Raw genomic sequence first — 13,747 nt, 5'->3', positions numbered from 1 at the left:
CAAGTAAATAATCGTTTTGGCTTTACTAAATACTACGCATATTAATGGACTTGGACTTGGACCGTAACGCGAGCGAATCATCACGAAGATTGTCATTTCTTAACGACAACGCATTGATTTTGCTTATGTATTAAATAGTAGTAATGTGTGTGTGTGATCTGATTATGGATAAAATGGGTTGATAAATAGTATATATAGTGTGGTTATGGTCCAAAAGAACAACCAATAGCAAGTGGGTTGGGGGGAATTGTCTAATTGTAAGTATGGATGGGTAAGTGGGGTAGGGGGGAGACGCGGTCTACTAATGGGCAACCAACCTTTATCACACAAGGTATTCCAGTCTGAAGCCTGTAAGAGATGCGAATAGAAATTTGCATAGGCTTGAGTTGCGTTTTTAAGTTACTGAAGTCCAAAACTGGCAGCAGCTTACATGCTGTTAACGGTATAAGGTCAGCTTGCTGTTAACTCTTTTACTGTGTATGCCAGTGTACGATTTGCTGATATCGTGTTGTGGTGTGTGTGTCTGTCTGTGTGTGTGTGTGTGTGTGTGTGTGTGTGTGTAAAAGGATTTCAATTCTGTATGTTTGTTGCTAGGCAGTGTTGTCTGTTGTTGTATTATTTGAGCTCTAAAGCTCTATGGAAAAAAATACACTACCCAAAATGGTAATTAACTGTGAAGCACTTTGAGCTACGATTTCGAATTGATTATATTTCGATATTAGTATTATTAGTTATTAGTCAGGGTTTAATTATTAATACACATTAACGCAACGCACTCTAGCAGTTAGTTCAATAAATGACGATTTGGAAGAGAAGCAAAGTGGCAAAAAAGTGGCACTGGCTATGGGCTAAAACTTAGCATACTTTTAAGCGCAAAACGCCACAGCGTTTGATGTTTTAACATCGAACAAAATCTTTACATTAAACCTACTCAATATTAAATGACGTGTTTGTGTATGTGTGTGTGGTGTCGGTGTCTGTCGATTTGTGGTTTCTTGGTGAATACATATGCAAAATAAATACATGACGTATGGCAATTAAGCGTTTATCGAAAGCCAGACTCGGGGGGATGAGTTTTTTTTTTTTTTTTTTTTTGGTTTGGTTGGGTTGTTTTTTTTTTTTTTTTTTGTGGCTTACTGGAATGCTGATTGCTGATTCCATTTCACAACAATTATTTATAATTGAGATTGAGATTGAACACTAACCCTTGCGAGGACTCACTACAAGCGGCGGAACTATCTAATCTATAGTGACGATCGGCATCTGTTTCCGACATGCGTATATCCTCCGAGCCACTGGGACTCATATGGCGTGATGAATGATGCTCCAGCTGACGAATCAGATCCTCCAAATTGCGTATACGCAGTGGTCCAGTTGATGGTGCATCATCCTCGTCTGGCTGCTGTTGAAGCTGCATTGCGGTCGGCTGATGCAACTGATGCTGTGATCGATGATGATGTAACAGCGCACTACCATGGCCCATGCCTTGGCCGGCAATGCCGACGCCTACGCCGCCGCCACCGCTGCCGGCCCCCATAGCAGCTCCAAGTCCCAAGGCGCCCAGGCCAGAGCCGCTGCCATCAAGGAGTATGGCATGGGCGGCAGCGCTATCGCAGATATTCTCACGTGAACTGGACTTTGACCCACTGGAACGTTTATACGGTTCGGCTGCATAGCCCATCTGGGCATTGTTGCAGTCTTGCAGCGTCTTCCGTAGCATTTCCTCGCTGAGGCTGCCACTGCCCACTGGCGTGTTGCCGGTACCCGTGCCCCGATGCGTTGCCGCATTTCGCAATGCCTCCAATATATCCTCATGATAGCCATTCAACGATTTTAATGTTCGTTCTACCTCAGAGGCAGCCGCTCCACCGCTGGTCGATGCCAATGTGCCATCCTGTGTAATTAGCTCCAGGTTGTCCGACTGGCTATCGTCGCCCCATTTATCTTTCAGTTGCTCTCCATGCACCAGGCCATAGCCATGCTTCTTCAGTATGCCCTTCTCTGAAAGCGAGCCAATCAGGTTGTTTCAACGTTGGGCGGGAGAATATGGTTTTTGGTTTTAGATTCAGGACCGTTTTGTACATGTAAAAGAACATACAAATTTTTTGGGTTGCAGTGTCAGACAGAGGAGTGCACATCGAAATACGTCGGGCTGATTTTGAACACATTTCGTGGCGCAAGAGTAATCAGTCGATTTATGATAGTTTTCATTTGCCATCAACCAACATTTCGAATCAAAATGGCTACTACATTTTGAGTCTACAGAAATCCAATGATTACTTTTGCGCCCCAATAAGTTTCTTATTAGTATTACTTTTTAACTTTCGTGCAAGTGGTTCAATTGTTTGCTTTTCGTGCTGTGGGATTCAGTCGTGCATTGAGTTATTTGGTTCTGTAATGTGCCGAAACCCCATGTATCCTGTACGACAAATGTCCCTAGATCTCGTGGCTATTAAACTTCTTATATAAACTGTCATATGCCTTTGATTTCTAACTAAAACCATTCGATTTTTCATCCACAAAACGAGTCCATCACAAAGTACACACAAAAACTGACGTTCTGATATTAGGAGAAGTCGAATTGGGTTTTTTTTTTTACTTTTCTCTTACAGATATGTCGATTTACTTTATATATTATTTTCTTCACGATGTTGGATATTCGTATTCCATTTTAATCATGCACTTGTCTCATCCGCCTCCCTCGCTAAAATATGTACCAAAATTCTAAAGGCACTAACACCTATTGTGAGTAAAAACATGAATCATGGGAGTATGCAAAAGTTATGGAAATCTAAAGCTCTCTACAAATGAATTTGTTGTATGTACTAATTGTACTCGTAAGTGTTTTGTGGCAAATGAACTCGTGTCTTTAAAGTATTCTAATATGAATTCAATTTTAAACATTTTTTCTTCAAAACAATTGAGTTTTTCAAATGACATTTTGTGAATAACTTGAAGTTTACGCAGTGCCGGATTAGCCGGATTAGAAGCAGGACTGTTAAAAGATTATTGATCATTGAAAAGTTTTATACGTTGTTTAATTATTACCATAATACAGTCCGAGCAAAATAACTGATAATCAAATTTGAAAAATTCGTAAAAATTCTTTGCCAAATTTTAGGCAATTTCCAAAAATGATATCTCCTTGTGATGCTTTTCAAATATCCAATTTTTAATTGAAATGTTTATGAAGCTAATTATCAAGTGAGGGCAAAAAATGCCAAAGAACATCGAAATATTTAAATAAACCTGAATTTCATGAAGCTCTATATTATTCAAATTTATTGAGTATTGAGTTTTCAATCTCCATTAAAATTTCGAGAACTAAATTTTTGTCAAAAATATTCTAGCAAATTAATGTGAATCGTTTTTGACCATTTTTTTTTTTGTCTAATTGGCATTATGATCCCGATAATTAAATATTTGGGGTCTTGCAGGATTTTAGGCCCTGCTCTAGCTTAATCCGCCACTGACTTTACGTAGCTCTTACACATTGGAACTGAAATAATTTGCTCCCGTTTATGATCAGAAACTGGGCTTTATAACTATTTTAAGCAGAAAAAGGAATCGAAAAAGATGATCAGAAACTTTATAAAATGCTTTGTGGGTATATGTATCAAATTGGAAGTTTGGAGTTTTTAATTAAATCGATGATTTTGAAAGCAAAGAAGATGCCTAAGATGCCTAAGATGATATCTTACTATGCTAAACTATATATGCTTTGGTTTGGCTTGAAATGGAATGGTATATGGGTGTACGTATGTAGGTCTTCATTTCAAATTGTGCTTCCCATGTTTGTGTTTCTGTGTGTGTGTGTGTGTGTGTTCTGAGTGTGGTGTATCATAAGAATATATATATATATATATATACATAACATAAATATACATTATATATGCTCTACAATCAATAAGTAGTATCTGTTTTTGGTATGTGTGCTTCTGTCTCTGTGTCTGTGTGTGTGAGCATAAAAAACATGCTTTTATGATATGGTTTTGAATGGATAATGTATTAACCTGCATGCGACTGATCATCCTCACCACCTGTCGTATAGCGACGTCCATGAATGCCCTTGTCCCTGTGAAAACGAAACATTAAAACCAAAGACCATTGGATATATGTACATGTATTTAAGTATAATTTGTGTTGCGATCTTACCTAAATCCTGCTTGATTGGCATACACCAATTTACTGGAGCCATCCAGTGAGACTTCCTCAACGGAATGATGATTGGGTGCGGTTGGTGTCGTATAGCTTTTGGCTATCGGTTTCTTCGAATAGGGCGGATCATACTTAAGTGTAGTAGTCTTTCGTCTATATCAGCATCATCATCGTCATCGTCATGATCATCATCAGCATCATCAGAGGGTTATCGGGGAATATCGGTGTATCGGTATCGAATTTATTTTATATTTGATTTGATTTATATGCGTTTAGATTACAGATTTTTCGTATACACACACATACATACACACACAAGGACATTATAGGTTTCAAAAGCGTACAATGGCGTGTGTATGATATATATATATAAATATATATATATATATATGAGAGTTATCATATTTATAATTATTATTTATTTTATTATATAGAAAATCATTACGATTTCAATGCAGATTGTCATTTGGGGTCAGGCATGGTTGATTGATTGGTTAGTTGATTGATTGGTTGATTGGTTGATGGTGGATTGTGGTTGTGGCGTGGCGTGGCGTGGGCGTGGCGGTGGTTTTTTGGTTTGTTGGTTGGTTGGTTGGTTGGTTTGTTGTTAAACGATGACATATAGACATATATACCGATATGTATGTGTATATAGATATGGGTATATATATGAATACGGAGCGTATGATACATAAGCAGGCCCACACATATACACACACCCACATGCACACAATGTTCGCATGTACGGATGTGTATGTGGATATATATACATATATATATATATATATAAATATATAGGTGTATGTATGTATATATATGCAGAGAGATGGATGATCACGTTGTTAAATTTTATTTTGTAGGTTTCAGATATCGTTTATCGGATTTTTTGATTTCGGTTTTTGTTTTGGTTTTTCGATTTTTTGATTTTGATAGTTGGTTGCAGTTTTCATATTGTTTTTGTAGTTGATGTTGTTGTTGTTGTTGTTTTTTGTTGTTGTTGAAACGGTTTGGTTTGGTTTTTGATATATATATATATATATCAATATATATGTAAATATATATAATATATTGATGTTGTTGTCAGGAAACGAAAGGTTATGATGAGATTTTTTGATTAATAAAATGTTTGTAATAAAGTCTTTTTTTTTTTTTTTTTTTGGTTTCATCAATTGGTAAAAATTAAACATTGTGTGGATGTGTGTGTGTGTGAGTGTGAGTGTGTGTGCGTGTGTGTGTGTGTGTGTGTAAGTGTGTGTGTGTGATAATCAAAAATGAAGAAATCTCTGTATAACACAGACATACCTATACATCGAAGTATTGGCATGTATGTGTGTGTGTTCGTGTGTGGGATAAGAATCAAATGTATTCAATGTCATAAAGAAAATGCATTTTCAACACAATAAATCATTCAACAATGAAAATGAGCGAGAAATTTGATTGAGTTAACAAAAAGATGATGAACATTTTTGCATAGTAACAAGAAAATTTGTATAATATGTTTAAGGTACATATGAATATAAATGGGTGTATGTATGGATCTTTCGCAAATAACACACAGAGGCATAACAAAACGAAAAACACAAAATATTTGAATATGATGTTCTAGCCAAATTGGTTTTATGGTTTTTTTTTTTGTTTTTCTTATACAGACATTTATGATACAACATCAAATTGTGTAATTTAAAAGCGCAGTGGAGAAAATTGTTTCTGTAAATGTGTTAGTGTGAGTCATGATTGAAGAATTGTTAGTCGAGTTGAAGGTGAATATGGGTTACAGAGAAGCATATGATGGCAAAGGGGTAGCAAGAATCAGAGGAGGAGCAGGTAGAGGAGGAACAATGAGTGAATGAGACTTTGAGATCGGCAGGAATAACATTCACTACACGAAAAGGTTTAATATTGGTCCACGGTTTAGAGTCCTAACACTGGAATTTACGTGCAAAACTTACTGTAATCTCTGTTCACCAGTTCATCATGCAATTCAAAAGGTTGTATATATGTATGTAGTTCCTATATTCGATAGGATAATAATAGATTGCAGGGTTATAGAAATATGTATATAGCATCTCTTACATAAAGGTATATTAAGTATTTTTGATTGGCTAATTTTAGTTGTTCGGGGATGTCACAGAAATTGCGAAATTTCTGAGCCTGGTATTTCGTTTGAATATGTATAGCATAGTTTTGCGCAGGTGGGTTCAGGCGTTTAGCGGTTCCGATGACATCCCGAAATATAAATCAATTTCTCGGTTTCTTCTTGGCTTTCATCGATTAATTGATTCTTTTATACTTTTTAAGCAAATTATTCATGCCGATCTCTCTGTAGTTTAAAATGAGATTGGATATGTGTGTGTGTGTGTGTGTGTGTGTGTAGTAATAGTAGTATGTTGAGAGCGGGAGAAAAGGACAGAACGATTCGCAGCTGTCGTCGTAGGTTTTTAATTTTAATTGATTTGAGGTTATGTTATAAGTATACAAGTTCGTTTTAGTGGTTTTTATTGTGTTGTGTGAAGTGGGCGTGGTGGGGATTGTATGTATATCATTGGCATTGTCTGTTATCGATATCGGTTGACATACCATAATACACAAACAAAACATAAATGCTGATATTTAATGCTTTATGTGTGTATATTGTATTCGCATTGTCTTTAAGACAATGTTTTTTTTTTTTTTTTTGTAACAGGCTTATTGGCATTTCGGAACACAGCGGGCTCACTCAGCAGAAAGCACCACCATAACTCAAAGTCAGTTTCGTCTATGTTGGGCCCTAAGCGCAATATTCGATAGAGAGCGAGAGAGAGAGATCGATAACTGGCGATCTCTGCACCTTATCGGTTTTGGGGATGGGACACAGTCTTGACCTGCATACATACTTATGTCAAAAGCCTACAAATGCATGTATGCGTATTATTATTTCTGGTTTCTCTTGGCTTTGGGCTGCAAGTTAGCATTTTTTTGTTTTTTTTTTTTGGGCATTGTATTGAGGTGTGGGCATAGAGGGGAATCACACACAGTCTGTGTACTGATAACTATGGTAGGCACTGTGGGGTTACTATGGGTATGTGTGGAATGTTCTTCTTCTTTGTTGTTAGTTTAAGTTTTCATTTTTTGTTTTATATAGTATCGTGATGATGTGGCATTGCTCTGGTTTATACTATGGCAGGGGATAGTTGGTTGTGTTTGGTAAGCGCACTTGTTTTCTTATTTATATTATTTAACTTATTTTAATTATTATTTTTTTGTTTTTTTTGGGTTGGAAGACTAAACTGAACAAAAGTAGTAATGAAAAACGTCAACAAGATAACCGCCGCGTTGACGACAACGACAACATACACAAATGGCAATCCTTTTGCGTGGTCTTTGGGTCTTGTTCAAATTGTATGCTTTTTTTCACTCGTTTTTTTGTTTTTAGAATAATCAACAAAATTAATTAGTATTTAACTAACACATACTAAAAATGACGCCATGTATTTGTAAAATTAAATTCGAAATAAAAACAAATATATTAAAAACAAACATAGAACAAAACGTAAGCGAAACGATAACGAAAACAAAATTTAACAAAACTAGATTTATATATATATAGTATATAAGGTAGTATATATAATATATATATGTATGTATATATATTAACCATGAACATTCAATGCCCTCGATGTAGTAAGAATGAACTTTCTTTTCGCTAAGTTCCCCCCACGCCCTGTACCCGTTTTCCCTTTTTTTTGAAGCATGCTTCTGATTCGAAACAAAAAATAAAAAAAAAATGTAATTTACTTAGTATCAGTCTTTAATTCTACACGAGAATTGAATGCCAGAGGGTTTTTTTGTGTAATACTATAGAATACTATTCAATAGGCAGTGAAACCTCGCTACAACCAACTTTTTTTGGTAACTAAAAACTCAATATAACGAATTTTATTTTAGGTCCTTTGAAAAAGAAAAAAAAAAAACTAAAAAGCACTTTGAATTAACTAAAGTAAAGTCATCTCATATATGTATGTACGTTCTACCGAGATTTCACTGTGTTTATTTATAGATAAGTTTTGTAAGTATTTCTCGGACAGACGGGTCTACTATTTGGTTATTCATGCAAATCTTCTGTGCTTTGTGTTGTTTAATCGCTCAAGCTTAAACAAAATATTGAAATCAACCAAAGAAAAAACCAATATATTTGAAAACCATAAGTATTGAAAATTGAAAACCAAAAAGCATTTTTAATAACGAGTTTGAAAAGTAAACGCCGTTCAAAGCTTCTAATGATTTCGAAGTAGAACTGGGTACAGGGCTTTTTAGTTATGTCGATTTGTTTACCCAATAACTATTTATCTATATTTTATATATATATATATGAATATATATTTTAAGTGTGACAGTGAGCCTCGAGTGATCGATTACTTAGATTAGAACTCGATAGTAAGTGCGTTTAAATCGATAATATGGACTATATGCATGTATACTAAGTAAGTAAGTGTTTCTTTTTCTGTGCATTTTAGATATTTGAGATGATTTTGTAAAAATTAAACCCTGTTTAAAATGTTAGGTGATTTTTAGACCAACAATTGAATTGAAGATCGGATTTCGATCAAACATATTGAAGTAATTCTAATGAATAAGTTAGATTCGTCTTAGACTCAGCAATTAAATTGCAGATTTGATTTCTAATCAACTGAATATATACATATTCAAACATATGAGTTCAACTATTATAAGTAAGATTCGTCTTGGATTTGATTTTTGATCAATTATACGATCTATTTTGATCAAATAAGTAAATTAAGTTAGTTAACGATATCACAAATTTTTGAAACTGATGTTTATATAATATATTATATATATACATAGGTGTAATTAGGAATTTTTCCTTAAAGAATATCTTTCAAGAATCAATATAGGAACATGGTTGCTTATCATTTTCAAGGCATGAAATTTATTTACAGGATTAGTCAGTTCCTCAGAGGACTTTCTCGATTGAAGATATTGGCCAATTGTACATATATGTACATAGTTTACGTTTGTTTTTGGTCAGAGAGATTCTATTTTAAAGTGAGATGTAGTTTGTGTATGTGTGAGTAATGTGTGTGAGTAATGTGTGTGCGTGTGTGTGGATGTGATTGTGATTGGTGTTTGGATTTATTGAAATATATATTGTATTTTGTGTGATTATGGGCCAGGATTCAAGGTTCTAGTTATGTTCTTGGAAATCAAATGATACGGAACATAAAAAATAGAAATATATATTGTAACGTCTATTTTATGTTTTTTTTTTAATTCTACGACATAGACAAAAAACCATTATTTTCAAGAAAATTGATCAAAAATGCGAAAACGAAAGAAAAGGAAAATTTACAGCAGTTTTTTTTTTTCTTTCGAATTTTGCTACAGTTTTTGTTTTTTTGTTTGTTGTAATTGTGATTTTTTTTTTCTGTTTGTAAATATTTTTTTAAAGGTTTGTTTTCTTTTTCTTGTATTTTTTTTTTTGGTTTTTTTTTTGTGGTTGTAATTTGTATTTGTATTTAGAGCTGGCTTTTTCATTACTTCTTTTCAACTAACCTCAGACACAGGGAGAAGTTTCTATGTACTACAACTGACCTGTAGCACAATGCCATCAATGTGAATGTTATAAAAACGAACCCTACAACTGACATTAGAACACCGACTAGGAACACTGTATTTGAGCCGTGGTAGTTCTCTATACGAGACATATTTTGCCATATTGTTCCGATTTTCAAGTATTTAAGTTTGTATAAATATAGTTCAGTTGGTGTGTGTGTGTGTGTGAGTGTGAGTGGTTTGGTGGTAGGAGGAATTGCAAAAATTATACATATATAGATATATTTTTGTTGTTTTTTTTTGGTTAATTGTTGGTCCATCATAGTTGTTAAACATATTAGAGATATATAAATATATATATATAAATATATATATATATTCACGTTGATTTACGTTGCAGCGCATTGTGTGTGTTGATAAATTGGCACGCCGGATAGTTGGAGTAGATTAGTTTTTTTTTTTATTTATACAAGTTATACAAGTTTATTGTTTATTTTTTTGTGGACGGCGTTGATGTCATTATTACAGTTGGATTGTGGATCGGCCGAAAAAAAAAGACAAGCAAAAACAAACATACTTTTGTACGTATTGGACGAGAAACAGAACAGAATCAATCAAATCAATGTGTAGCTTAGCAATACACAATTAAGCAAAAGGCATCCGCTTTCAAATGTACGTACATCATGTATGTATGTATATCCATACATACATCAGCATCTTTCTATTGAAATGTATATATGTATGTACATACATACATACATACATGTATGCATGTACTTGTTGGGGGTAAAAAGGGTACTTGGGGGAGGGGGTATTATTTTTGTGGAAGGCCTCTTGTGCTTTTGTTGTGATTGATTTTTATTTATTATTATTTTTTTTTTGGGTTTCGTCCAGGGCTCTGGCCTCATAAACGCATCGCAGTGCAGTGCAGCCAAAGTCAAACGATTCTCACAATTGCACACACTTAACGAAAAAAGTGTAAAATACAATTTTTTTGTTTTCTTTTCTTTGTTTTTTTCGTATTTAATTTTTCTCTTTTTCGCTTCTTTGCTTCCTTTAACTTTTGCAGCACACAGGCTATGACAATGGTAATCCAAGTAGTTCTAAGCAGAAAATTTACCCAACTTCTTACAATTTTCCTTTATATATGAAAAGGATTTGACTTTCGTTTGAATTTGTTTTTTAAATGTTGCTTAAAATGACATGATTGTGTGTGTATGTATGTGGGTGTGTGTGTGTGTGTGTGTTTGAGTGTGTTTGAGCGTGATTGATCGTAGCCATGAATATTTATTAAGTGACTTAGTATTTTGGGTTGGAGAGGGGTTAAAGGAATAGATGCACAATTGTTTGAGATTTAGCCCCACCGATTCTTACTTGAAATTGCCAATCAAAACGATATATAACATTTATTTTGGTTTCGTTCAATGTTCTCTCTCTATAAATGCAGTGTATGAGATTTTGAAGAAGCAATTATCTTCGTTTAGCTTCCTTGTGTGATTTGTATGCATTGTGTTTTGTTTCGATTTATGTAACATAATTGGATTTTGACTTTGACGCCCTAGCCACATACAACAAAAGAAAAGAAACCAAGAAACAAAAGGATAACACACGGATCAGCGCCTACACGGAAATACATACATAGGTACACACACAGAATAGTTATACGCATTGCAAAACATGCAGCATGTTGCATATATGCTTATGAATTTCAACATATATACATATATGTATATATATGTATATATGCATCTATATATAGACGATTCATGGGCATACACACATACGTGCATAGCTACAGAAAACCAGAAAAAACAAAAAAAAAAAATCAAAATCCAAATGAAAACACAATGTTTCAAATAATCAAAGTATATTCATCTTCCATACACAGACACACACACACGTACACACACAAATACAATGCTATGCATTTGAATGGAGACACATGATTTTTGTTTATGAATTTTAAATGCTTTTTACACAAAACGAAATTCTATAAATAACGAAAAACAAGAAAAAAATTGTTTTTATCATTCATTGTTTGATCTAAAATAAACAAAAAAATGTTAGAAATGTTGCTTCTATTGACTGTTTATTGGCAGGACTATATGCGTTTTGCCTTTTTGAGTAAAGAACGAAGAGTTCTTTATGAAACGAGCAAATTATGACAAAAAAAAGTCTCAAAAAGTTGTAAGAAATTCTTTCAAAAAACTTTATTCAGCAATGAAAGTTGAAAGCAATTTTGCCAAATTCAAAAAATATTTTGTGATTTCACATATTAATGGAACTCAGAATCCGCAGTTTAGCTATGAAATATGTATAGCATACTTTTGGGTAAGTGAATTAAGGCGTTTAGCTATTTCTGTAATATCCCCAAGTAAACAAAATAAATTAGCTGTATTATTAAAACAAAATGAACTCGTTTTGTTTGGCAGTTTGGATGAAGTAACAAACAGAAATAAATTATATTCGAATGCCTTTTGATAATTTTCACTGCATTTACTTCAATTCGGACAGATTGACTTTGTATGTGTGTGTGTGTGTGTAAATGTGTCTGTGACGAAAATACAAATAATTAAACATAAAATGAGAAAATAATGAAAATAATTTATAAATTGATTAAGTAAGTAGAATATGGCAATAAATTACAAAGCACTTTCATAATTATGTATGTATGTATATATAGTATGTACTACAATACGAGTATTTTAACAGTTAGCAATAGAGAAAGATATAGAGAAGGAGAAGAAGTAGAAAAGTGAAGAGTAGAGTGGAGTTTTGAGTTGAGTTGAGAGTTAAGAGTTGAGAGAGATGGTGAGCAAATTGTAGAAATTTATGTACGCAATTACGTTACGCAGATAAGTATGCAACGATTTTAGCGCAGATGAAGATGTGGGGGGAAAATGCAAATGAAAATTTGGTAGAATGTTGGCAGATTATCATTGGAATGTGTACGTGTGTGCATGTATGTATGCGTATTTATTGATATTTCCACGCAAAAATATACAAAATTCTTACAGCCAATAAATCAAAGTAAGAGAAGTTTTAGGAGAGAGAAGACCATCTTTGACTGTATTTAAGTTATAAGTTTTGTGTTACCAATTTTGAGTACATAGATACACACATACATACATACATTTTGTGTGATGAGCTTGAGGGCATAAAAAGGAAATAGTAAGGTAAATGTGTGTGTGTGTGTGTGAGTGAGTGTATTTGCGTGTGTGTGTGTGTGTGTGTGTGTGTAAGGTTAGTGGGATCAACAATGTTTTGTTTGGACTTGCGTTTGGGTGGTACTCTACCTGTAGCAAACGGCCAGTGTTGCAAAACTAATGAAGACACATTTGACGATAACTGTTAAAATGATGACCATGGTTAATGTGCTGATCCTATTTTTGTCAGAGGTGCCTGCAAATGTTGGTTCCGATTTAATTGTCAATTGTCACAATTTAAACACAAATGAATTGCATCTTTTTTGGTTTTTTTATCATCTTCAATTTCGTTTGATTTTTGTTTTTTTGTTTTCAATATATAGTGGTTATTATGTAAAATGATTTTGATATTTTGTATTTTTGGTTTTCCCCTAGAAAATTTCAAAAATTTGTAATGTCTAACCGAAAAATGCAGGGCTTTAAAGTGATCTTTGTTAAGTTTACTTGAATTGAGACCAGCCAATTGGAAAACTGTCTTAATTTGCGTTTTGATGAAATTGTTTTTGAGTTTTTGAAATTTTTTGTCGAAAGTGAGCAGCATGCAGAATACTTAATACTTAATATGTATAAAAATTTAGTTAAATGATTTGATTTTTTTTTCGATTCAATAAACTTTGAAACTTGAATGTGAATAAGGGCTGGTGGTTTTAATATGTTATGTTTTTGTATTATGGTTGTGTTAAATGGCTAGTTGTAGTTTGTAGTATGGCTATGCGATGAATTTGGCTTTTGGTTTTTTGGTTTTCTGGGGCCCAGTTCGTTAATTGGTTTAATTGGTTGTACCTAGAAGTAACCGCGTGACGGCGTGATTACCATTGTCATACAATTAAATC

General features: G+C 33.8%; 1 protein-coding gene across 8 annotated transcripts in view; it reads right to left on the bottom strand.

Annotated features, from left to right (window-relative positions):
* The window catches only part of LOC6644876 (disintegrin and metalloproteinase domain-containing protein 12), a 34,949-nt gene that overhangs the window by 9,619 nt on the left and 11,583 nt on the right, over positions 1–13,747 (bottom strand). Inside the window, exons 18-22 of one of the 8 annotated variants that reach the window (XM_047011515.1) lie at positions 9,748–9,847; positions 4,156–4,311; positions 4,014–4,075; positions 1,206–2,001; positions 318–348 (exon numbers count right to left, since the gene is read on the bottom strand). In XM_047011515.1, the coding sequence (XP_046867471.1) occupies positions 318–348; positions 1,206–2,001; positions 4,014–4,075; positions 4,156–4,311; positions 9,748–9,847 (1,145 nt within the window). Of the gene's footprint in view, positions 1–117; positions 349–1,205; positions 2,002–4,013; positions 4,076–4,155; positions 4,312–9,689; positions 9,848–13,004; positions 13,111–13,747 lie in introns of those variants that run through there. The other 7 variants (XM_023176920.2, XM_023176921.2, XM_047011514.1 and 4 more) reach the window with 7 other exon arrangements.

This window comes from Drosophila willistoni, assembly GCF_018902025.1.
Source record: "Drosophila willistoni isolate 14030-0811.24 chromosome XL unlocalized genomic scaffold, UCI_dwil_1.1 Seg142, whole genome shotgun sequence".
Taxonomy (NCBI): domain Eukaryota; kingdom Metazoa; phylum Arthropoda; class Insecta; order Diptera; family Drosophilidae; genus Drosophila; species Drosophila willistoni.
This window is presented reverse-complemented; position numbering and strand designations above follow the sequence as displayed.